The 9885-nt window shown below is 36.2% G+C and overlaps 1 protein-coding gene across 2 annotated transcripts; it reads right to left on the minus strand.

The window, feature by feature from the left end:
- Positions 1-6601: 6601 nt before the first annotated feature.
- LOC130995122 (ankyrin repeat-containing protein At5g02620-like) lies at positions 6602-8844 on the minus strand. 2 transcript variants are annotated; one of them, XM_057920271.1, is made up of 2 exons: positions 8157-8844; positions 6602-7201 (listed from the first exon to the last, which is right to left on the minus strand). In XM_057920271.1, exons 1-2 carry the CDS (start codon positions 8832-8834, stop codon positions 7181-7183), a joined length of 699 nt encoding a protein of 232 aa, XP_057776254.1. In that variant the 5' UTR covers positions 8835-8844; the 3' UTR covers positions 6602-7180. The 2 variants fall into 2 exon arrangements, with proteins under 2 accessions (XP_057776254.1, XP_057776255.1); XM_057920272.1 differs by having other exon boundaries at positions 6602-7368.
- Positions 8845-9885: the final 1041 nt, after the last annotated feature.

Genomic DNA, 9885 nt, shown 5'->3' on the forward strand with positions numbered 1-9885 from the left:
GCGCCCCGTGTAAATGTCTTCAGACGTCGTAGATCAATAAATTCAGCCCCCCCCTAACCTCAAATCCTGGATCCGCCCCTGTGTGTAACTAGACATAATAATGGAGTGGGGATGGGCGTTTACATCATAGATGATCAAGCGTTGTGTGAGGTGTTGTAGTTCATCCCTTGATGCAGAAATGGAAGAGTGTTTAGCTCTTCGAGAAGGGATCCTTTTAGTAAAAGAGTGCTTAGCTCTACGATAAGCGTAGTTTTTTTTTTTTTTCATTTTCTTTCGTTCACAATTAATTAGTATGGTCTTTCTATTTTAGGACATATACCTTTATATTTTTATCCCCATTCACTCAAAATATTTATAAAAAAACTCATCTGACAATTATTAATTATTAATAAATCAATTTTGATGGTCTCTTTCTCCACTTTATTTTATTTTATTTTTCATCATTTTATATAAAAAAAAATTTAAGAAAAAAAAAATCATAGGACGAGTTTGGCCAAACTGTCCAATGGCTCGAATGGCATTGGGCTAGGCTTGAGAAATTGTAGCCCGATTAGATTTTTGGCCAGCCCGGCCCGACCTTGTACAATCTGAAAGCCCGATGGGTCGGGCCGAACTGGCCCAACCCGGCCTATTTGACAGCTCTAATATCCAAAGGTCTAGAATTTGAGTCGATCATGGACCATTTTTTCTTTACCTAATTGTTAATTTAACAAAATAAAAATGATTTTATTGAGTTGAGACGTTGAAACAATGAAGCTTGAATGCGAAATACCTAGTATTTTACAGGTTAGTATAATGAGATTTTTAAAGTCGAAATCAAACACGAGCAATAACGTTAGTTAAATATAAATAAAATTGATGAGGTCATAAATCAAACACAAGCTAAAATTCAGAGCATCTGCATCGCCTACACGATAGCGGCCTACTCGTGTAAGGCTCGCATCGTGTAAGGCGATGCAGCCCTAAGTTACATGAGGGCTACACGTTAGCCCGCTCGGCCGTTCAAAATCAGCGCGTATTTTACACGCGCGATTAAAAAAAATAAGTAAATAAATAAAATTTGAATTTTGAATTTGACTGCCTCGATTTCTGTGCTTTTTTGACCGTTCAATTTTTTTTAAAATTTTTTTAATGTACTTAAAGTGTTGTTTGTCCCCAAACGACGAAGAGAAGAGAAATAAAAGTAAACAAACATGTGAGCATGAATTGGTGTCATTTCAAGGGCTTCAAATTTTACAAAAAATCTTTCAAAAGTGCATCACAAGTAGAAATGCATTCCAAGAAGTCACAAGTGATAATGAGTTCAATATTATAACCTCCAAGCTTGAATCCTAACAAAGTGGATGTTTCAATGACGCACTCAACTCTCAAGTGTTTAGAATGGACGTGTTTGCACTCAAATTGAAACAAGTATGCAATCTACCATAAGCTTGCCATTTATCCTAACTCTCTATACTTCAATGTGTTACAAATAAAGATCAAAAAGGGCTTCTATTTAGGTTGCAATGAGAGCTCTTTGGTGAGGTGAGGTGTTTATAGGCAAAGTGACTCATATCCCATACAGTTCCCAAATTGAATATGTCATATTCACCATTGTTCTTTTCTAATCAATCAACCAATATCCCCACTTTTCTTTCTTTTCACCCTATGAATACTTATCAAGACCATGATTCAAAAGGCAAATCACTCCCCTTTGTACTATTTTATTTCAACATTTCTTTTTGCTTTCTTTTTCTTTTCTTTTCTTTTGGAGCTCATAGGGGACTAGTGATTTTCACTCAATCAAAGCTTGATATGCAATTTCAATCATTTCCCAAATATTTTCATCAAAGTAACCACTAACAATCTAAGTTCTACCCATCATTGGTTAATTCAAAGAAATGCTACAAGGCACAAAGAGGGTAAACTAGGATCATATGAGAATTTGGACACAATTTAAGTCAAGTGGCTAACAAGGATGGCCTTAAATCACTTCAATATTAACAACACATCTACTTTTATTTTCAAGAGAGGACTCATGGCAAGTTCTAGAGATCAACACACATGCTCAAATGATTTACACTCAAGAACAAAATGAGATTGTAAATGTATGACAATCAAAGGCTCAATTCTCACAAGCTCATTTTCGTTTTCATGTTCTTGGAGGTACAACATTTAGCCCATTGTCATAAGTTCAAACTCTACATGCAAAATCAACAAGTGACACACAACAATTTTTTTTTTTCAAAAACAACAATCATATCATAAGCCCAACACACATTTCATCCAACTCATGTTTTTCAACAATCAAGCTCAAACTCAAGAGACATGGAAAAGCTCAAGAACAGAGACAAAATCTCATTATTCGAAAACTAAACGAACTAAATAAATAAACAACGGATAAACGAGATAAGTAACCCATCTTCACCCTCCCCCCAAACTTATTTCACACAAAGGAGAAATAAGTTTGGATGAAGGAGAAAATGGTTACTTATCTCGTACTCACAAGCGAGGTGGAGGCTTAGGCGGTGGCCATTTCTCATCAAATTTGCATGTTCCATCCGTTGCCACCCAAAAATATGGTGGCTTAGCAATTTTTGAGACATCCCGGGAGTCATGGTAATCTCGTTCACCATCTAGAGTACCACAACACTCAAACAATTCCTTATTAGATAAATCAAAGTGAAAATCAAAAGATGAAGATAGATAAAAGTGAAAGAAGCAAGCCTTCATAGAATCGCCCAGGTCGAGGTAAGGATCGACAAACTTTTTGACTTTGCATTCTTTAAAGCTTGTGAAATCTTCATCCTTTTGGAATTGTAGAGGTTGTGTTGAAAAAGTTGGGTTCTCGACTTCAAGGGGTTTGGAAACTTGATCCTCATCTCTCTTTGCTTCATGCTCTTCTTCAACTTCGTAAGGCTCTTCACTTAGCATTGGCATTGGTTCCTCATACAAGGTTCCATTTTGTAGGCTAATGGCTATGCACAAATCATCAATTCGCTTTTGATTTTCCATAGTGGTAGCCAAAGACCTTCTTTGCTCTTCTAGCATAACATCCGAGTTTGCTATACTTTTTTCTATCCAAGCTTGTGTAGCTATGAAGCATTGTAGAAGATCGTCTCTAACATTCGGTTTCTCCTCTTGATAGTATCGATTTCCCCCTTGAAAGCTTTCTTTAGTGAAATAAGAATTTTCATAATTCCAACTATTGAAATGATCCTCATACTCCAATGGTGATTGCCACTCCATGGCATTGCACCCCATGTCATAATACTCGCCATAAGAAGGTGTGGGTTGGAAGGCTTCTTGAATAAATGGTTGCCTACAATTTCTTTTTGCTTCTAAAACTCGCAACTTAAGTTGCATCATCGCCAATTGTAGTTCGAGTTGCTCAACCAACTCATTCCTTCCATCATCCATTTAATGTTTTTGGTGTTGTGTAATAATTTTCTTTTTCATCACCCTACCAACCAACAAAACAACGAGTCAAAACAAACATCTTAAGATAGAAAACAAAAATAAATCAAGTAAAATGTCTAAAGTAGTTAAACACAATGATTCAAAATAACACAGGTAATCAAACTAAACTAATCCCCGGCAACGGCGCCAAAAACTTGTTCGCTAATATTTTCACCACGCCGCAAGTATACGGGTAGTTGTAATATATGGAAGCAAGGTCGTATCCCACAAGGATTAGTAGTTCAATCTAGTGATTATCCTAAGTCATTGTGCTATAGCTATTTAGAATAAACAATGAGGTAATTGGTTTGATTATCTACTAATTACTTAACAAGTTCAAAGACAAATAAAATCAAATAAGCAAAGTGGATTAATATGATGATTAAGATGATATAGGGACTAGACATCAATGGATTAGTAATGGACCTCAAATTAGCTCAACATTAGTCTTGATATTACCTATTATCTAGGGCGATCTCCCCACTAGTTTTAGCCCCCTCCCGGACGACTAAAACAGTAGATTACGGGTCATAATTGCCGTCCCCGGTCAATTTCTAACCTATAACTCCCAAGAGCACAAAAGATCAACAAGCCCTCACCCAACTCTCAACTTCCCGGTTTATTGAGATGATATGTTTCAAGCTCCTAATCTATTGCAATTATCCTCTCCCGATTCAAATTACAAATTAGAAATGCATAAAGAGTGGCCAACACTTCATACAAGGAAGAATACTAGGGCTTGCAAAGATAATGACAAGGAAGTAATCAAGACATATATTAAGCATAATAATCAATCTATTACATCATCCATGAGCCTAATCCCCAAACTAATGGGGGATTTTATCCAAACATGTTCACAAACAACAAACCAAAATCAAAGAAATACATAAATGAAAGAGAGAGTAAGAAGTGACAAATCCTATTAATGAGCTTTCTTCAATCTTCTCTCCTCTTCAATGCCTTCAATCTTGGTAAAAAGATGTGGTAATGGAGGCTAGGGTTTGGTGTGAATGAATTGGGGAAGATGAAAATGGGTGAGTATGAGGTTGGGGAAGATGAATAGTGTGAGGAAAAGGGGGAGAAAGGGGTTTAAGGGCTGAAAAACCCGACTGGCGCCCACTTGGGGAGGCTCCGCTCTTTTCCCGCGGTCCTGGCCCGCGCCCGCGGCCGGCAAACGTGGGGGAGAGTCAGGGGACCCGCGGTCCCGCCCCGCGGCCGCGGGTGGTGACCGCGGGTGTCTACTGGAGTCGGGGGCAGCTGACCCGCGGTCCCACCCCGCGGCCGCGGGTGGTGACCGCGGGGTACTGGGCGTATTGTGCAGTCTGCTCATTTTGCTCCGTTCTCCCTCGTCCGGACTCGGATTTGGTCGCCGTTTGCGCTCACGGATTCCTCTCGAGACGTACTTCAATCTCATATCTTCAAAATCCTCCAATTAATCATTGATGTTTCCTGAAATTACTCCAAAACTACACCAAGATATCAAATCTTCATAAAACTAAATATTCGGGCACAAACAAGCATTCACAAGCAAAACATGAAGGGAAATGACAACAAAACATGTGGAATTGAGGTACGAAAATCATGTTTGTCACTACACGATAGCGGCCTACTCGTGTAAGGCTCGCATCGTGTAAGGCGATGCAGCCCTAAGTTACATGAGGGCTACACGTTAGCCCGCTCGGCCGTTCAAAATCAGCGCGTATTTTACACGCGCGATTAAAAAAAATAAGTAAATAAATAAAATTTGAATTTTGAATTTGACTGCCTCGATTTCTGTGCTTTTAGGTTTTTTATTTTAATGAAATTTTAATTATTAGTAAAATGTGTTATTTAAATTTGAGCAATTAAATTTAAGTGAAAAGCATAAAAATCAAAACTAAAAAAATCATGTAGGCTATCATGTAATTCCAATGCAGCCTCTTTACACAATGTGGTCCCCCCATCAAGTAAGCTATCATGTAACCACTGGCGGATCTAGCATGGTGCATGGGGGTGCAACTGCATCCCCAAAAAAAAAAAAAATTAATAGTATTAATATTCATATATAAATTATTTTATATTTAAGGTTTGCACCCCCAAATAAAAGTTTTAATCGAAAATAAAAGAAAAATTCAGTTTTTAAAATCCTAAATTCCATTGGCCCAACTAAAAAGAGAGCCAATCATCTCTTTCTTTTTCATTCTTTTAATCGAGCCCATCAGTTAATCAATCATTTACCTCAATTCTTAATTAAATAAAAAAATTGAACCTACACATTTTGTATTTGGAATGTAGAGTTATTACTAATTATATTTGTATTTTAGTAAAAAAAAAATGTACTGAAGGCCTAAAAAAAAATCCGGGGGCTACCGCCCCCGAACCCCCGTAAAAGTTCAACCCCCTCAAAAAAATCCTAGCTCCGCCAGTGTTTATAAGATTATTTTTTGCACCCCCAGTTTTCAAATCCTGGATCCGCCACTGCATGTAACACCAATGTGGATGTTCTAAATTACAGTTAACACTAATTTCTATGGCTCAAAAGTAAACACCCTAGCCGGCCAAGAGAGATTAAACAACCCGAAATTAGGTAGAATTTTGTTTCACATTACCCTTTTCTGAATTGCGACCAAGCAGTGAGAAAATTAGGTAGAAATGTATGTGGGTCAACATTGTTCAATCTTAAACCTAATTTCTTGGTAAGTCACTTAATTCAATGTTAATTATCACTCATTTTATACATGACGGGACCCTCTATATATCTATTAAAAATACAATATTCATTAACTTTTTTATTAAAACTCGTGTCCAGCCAAAATAGTATATTCCCTCAGTCCATGAAAGAACTTTCCTAAGAGGGAGTGGCACGGGTTTTAAGAAAAAAGTTGCTAAGTGTATTGAGAGTAGAGAAAAAGTTGTTGAGTGTATTGAGAGTGATGAAAATGTGTTATATTTAATATTTGGAGTTGTGAAAAAGTGAAAAGTAAGTAATTATAAGTGGTGGGATATATATAGTCCAAAAATAGGTAGGAAGTTTTTTTGTGGACACCCAAAAAGAAAAGATATGAAGTTCTTTCGTGGACGGAGGTAGTATATGTTAAAAAGATAATTGTGAAAGCTAATTGGATTAGTGAATCTAAACTAATTAATAAGTGTAATATCAAATTAAAGCAGTAGAAGTTGAAAAAAGTAATGATATATATAGTGGAACATGAAATGCAATACTAACTACGTTGATAACAAGGGCAGGTGTTTGAGTTTTAATATTGGATTAACTAACTAACTATGATTAATTACTAGTAATTACAAAGCTCTACGCCAAGCTCTAACATAGTTGCAGAAGGAGGACACGATGGGTGGACCGTATCTGAAGTAAGAATCAAGTCCAAAAAAACAGAAGCAGGAAATGGCAACTGATATGAAGAGAGAAAGATGTGTTGTTGGGTGATTTAGCATCAATATGGAAGTCGTAAAACTTGCGCAGAAATATGCCAACGAGAAAAGAAATCCGGTAAGGATAACCATCCAGAAAGATATTTTCCTCAGCGTCGTCGGAACACAGAGCCCTATGATTGTGAACACTGAGAAAAGAAAAGCACACATGTTAGCATCTACGAATTCTTCGTACTTCTCGGGATCGGTAGACGCCAGGATCGGTGTGCCGGCTTTGTGTGTTGCCGAGTCGTCCTGCCACACACCCCCGGGAGGGTTGATCGCCGCCTGGAACGTCATGCCGGTGATGAGGGCCAGAATCACCAACACCACCTCAATCGACAGCTTGTTCAAACTGTAATTTGAAAATTTTATTGTCGTTATTTGTTCGAGGATTTTTGTTATCTCAGATTGAATTGTGTCTTGGGGGCTCTGGAGGGAGATGTCCAAAGCTGTTTCTCGATTGGAATTCCTTGAACATTGATATTCTACTCCAGTGTTTTCTACCTAATACCGCACAATCTAAGATGATCAAAGGTCAATAGTTTGAAGTATAAAGGTGAATTACTCATATTTAAAAAGTAAAGGTTTAACCAAATACACATACCGAAATTTGGAAAAATTTAATACGTCGCCCGGGAACGAGGTTCAGTGTACCATATTTTATGCCCCACTTCGTGTCCCACTTTCAATTTTGCTTATTTTCTTATATGTTTTTTCTTCAATTTCAATTTTATATGCTTTAGTTTAATTTTGTGATTATTAACTAGGGTTTATTCCATCAAATTAGGGTATATAATTATTTTTTATCATTTAATTTCACTTTTATTAGCTAATAATTGGTTGATAAATTCAAAGTCATAGTATATACTTTTTTTAAAAAAATTAATTATTTGAAATAAAATTTAAGTATAATTCATAGTTTTATAATAAATTTTATTTTAATAAAAAATATTTTTAAAATAATAGATATAAGAATGGAACATGGTGGTACACATAAAATTGTGGGACACCGGATCTCATCCTACTCAGCCGTCCCCATATAGGAATTTAAACGAATCGAAATTGATGATTTTTTTAACTAACCCAAGTTGAGAGAAATTTATTAATTTTATAGAGTTTATTAATTTACTAAAGATTGTTTAAAGTTGTTTAGTTGTGTAATCAAATAGATCATTTTTCCATGTAAAAAAATAATACTAATATTATATCAATATTTGATTAAATAATCTTTGCAATTATAAAAATGTTTAAAACCAAAATTGAGTCAATTAATCAAGTGAGAAAGTCGATGTAGACAACTTACTAACCTCGACTTGTTTGTACCTAACAGCCAAATGCAATACTGTTTCTCCATAATCATCCTGCAAATGGACAAGCTCACGAAAATGGTTCACTAAAACCTGCAATACCCTAAGCTGACCATGTTTCACGCACAAATGCAAGACGGTCTGTCTGTGATCCACCTTCTCCGTTGCAGGCAAACGGTCGTGTCGAATGAACTCTTCCAAGATCTCAACATGCCCATTCATGGCGGCAATATGAACTGGATTCATGCCGTGGCAGTCGCGCAGCCAGCACGTCTGAGGGGCGATTGCTAGCAATTTTGAGGCGATTTCGACTGTCCCTTTTGCTGCTGCGATGTGAAGAGACGACGATTTTTGGGAGTCCAAACTCCAGGCTAGATGTTGGTTGATCCTTAATATCTCTTCAACAATGGATGCTTGTCCGCTTCTTGTTGCTATGTGGAGAAGATTTCTCGAATCGGGAAACGAAACTACATCGAGAAGATATGGATCTTCTTGGAGTAGTTCTTGAAACGTTGTTGCATCACCTTGTGTTGCTGCATCGTAAAGCTTTTTTCTAATTACTTCTCGAACCATTGCTTGATATGTGAATATTAATTTCTTGATTATGTTGTTGATGGTGTTGAGACAGTCAAGAATTCTGGAGATGTTTATATAAAGACAATTTTTTAAAGTGGTCATTAAGAGAATTTTCTGCATAATTTCTACTTAAGTACTGACACTTGAGGTGAGTTTCATACTCACTTTCCTCGTAATAATTAAACTTCGGTCTTTGTAGAAATTTTATTCTATTGTGTTCATTCTTCTACATATTTTATTCCTGGTAATAATTAAACCAGGTGAAAATCATATTTTTTCGTGAAATTTGAGAAGTGTGAACCGTATATATATTTTTTTCATTAACAATAGATCTCCATCAGCATATACTATATATATATTTTTTGCTGAGGTGGTCTTGTTTACATCCGGGTGTACCGTATAATTGAGTTGCACCTTCACTTAAACTTTGCCCTGTATCCTTATTTGAACTCATACATATCCTGGCTCAAATCATATAAAAAATACTATTTTGGGTACGAGTCAACCTGGTTGTACGGTATACCCGAGTGTACTCAAGATTTTGTGTTTTTTACTAGCTAATCTTTCATATTAAACTATATATATGCTAATTAATGCAAATATGTCTTCATTCTTTAACAAAACAATTGATTAATGTGCGGTATAGATAGATATAAGAACCAAGCATTTCCTCTCTCTTTCTCTCTCTGCCCTTTTTCCTTTTGTTTTTCTTTTCTTTTGTTTGATAGTGCATAGAAGTCAATATAAAACATATGGATCGATTTAACAAAACAAAAATCCATTAATTAAAACCTATGCTAATGCAATTCCAGCAAGATCGGGTAATAGGATTATGATGAATATAATAATATATACTGCAATATAAACAATAATATATATATATATATATAGGGAGAGGTTCAAGAAAGAACCATAAATAAAAGAAGACCGGAGAACCATTTTCAGCCATTCGATCATCAAGATCTACGGTGGATGCATCATCTTGTTGGATGAATGCAGATCCTGGGTTCGAATCTTGAAGGGAGCATTTTTTTTAAATTTTTTTAGTGCATTAATTTTAACAGCGAATGCATTAATTTTTACAGTGGATGCATTAAATTTGATGGTTCTCCCGTTCTCACAAATAATGTAGTTCTGTCTAGAACCACACCAT

This window comes from Salvia miltiorrhiza, chromosome 7 (genome assembly GCF_028751815.1).
Source record: "Salvia miltiorrhiza cultivar Shanhuang (shh) chromosome 7, IMPLAD_Smil_shh, whole genome shotgun sequence".
NCBI lineage: Eukaryota > Viridiplantae > Streptophyta > Magnoliopsida > Lamiales > Lamiaceae > Salvia > Salvia miltiorrhiza.

Bases quoted from the DNA above. Each gene is read 5' to 3' on its own strand.
- LOC130995122 (XM_057920271.1), bottom strand. From the start codon at position 8,834: ATGACCACTTTAAAAAATTGTCTTTATATAAACATCTCCAGAATTCTT. The intron at 7,202-8,156 runs GTTAGTAAGTTG...TTCAAATTACAG, and splicing joins TTAGGTACAAACAAGTCGAG to TTTGAACAAGCTGTCGATTG.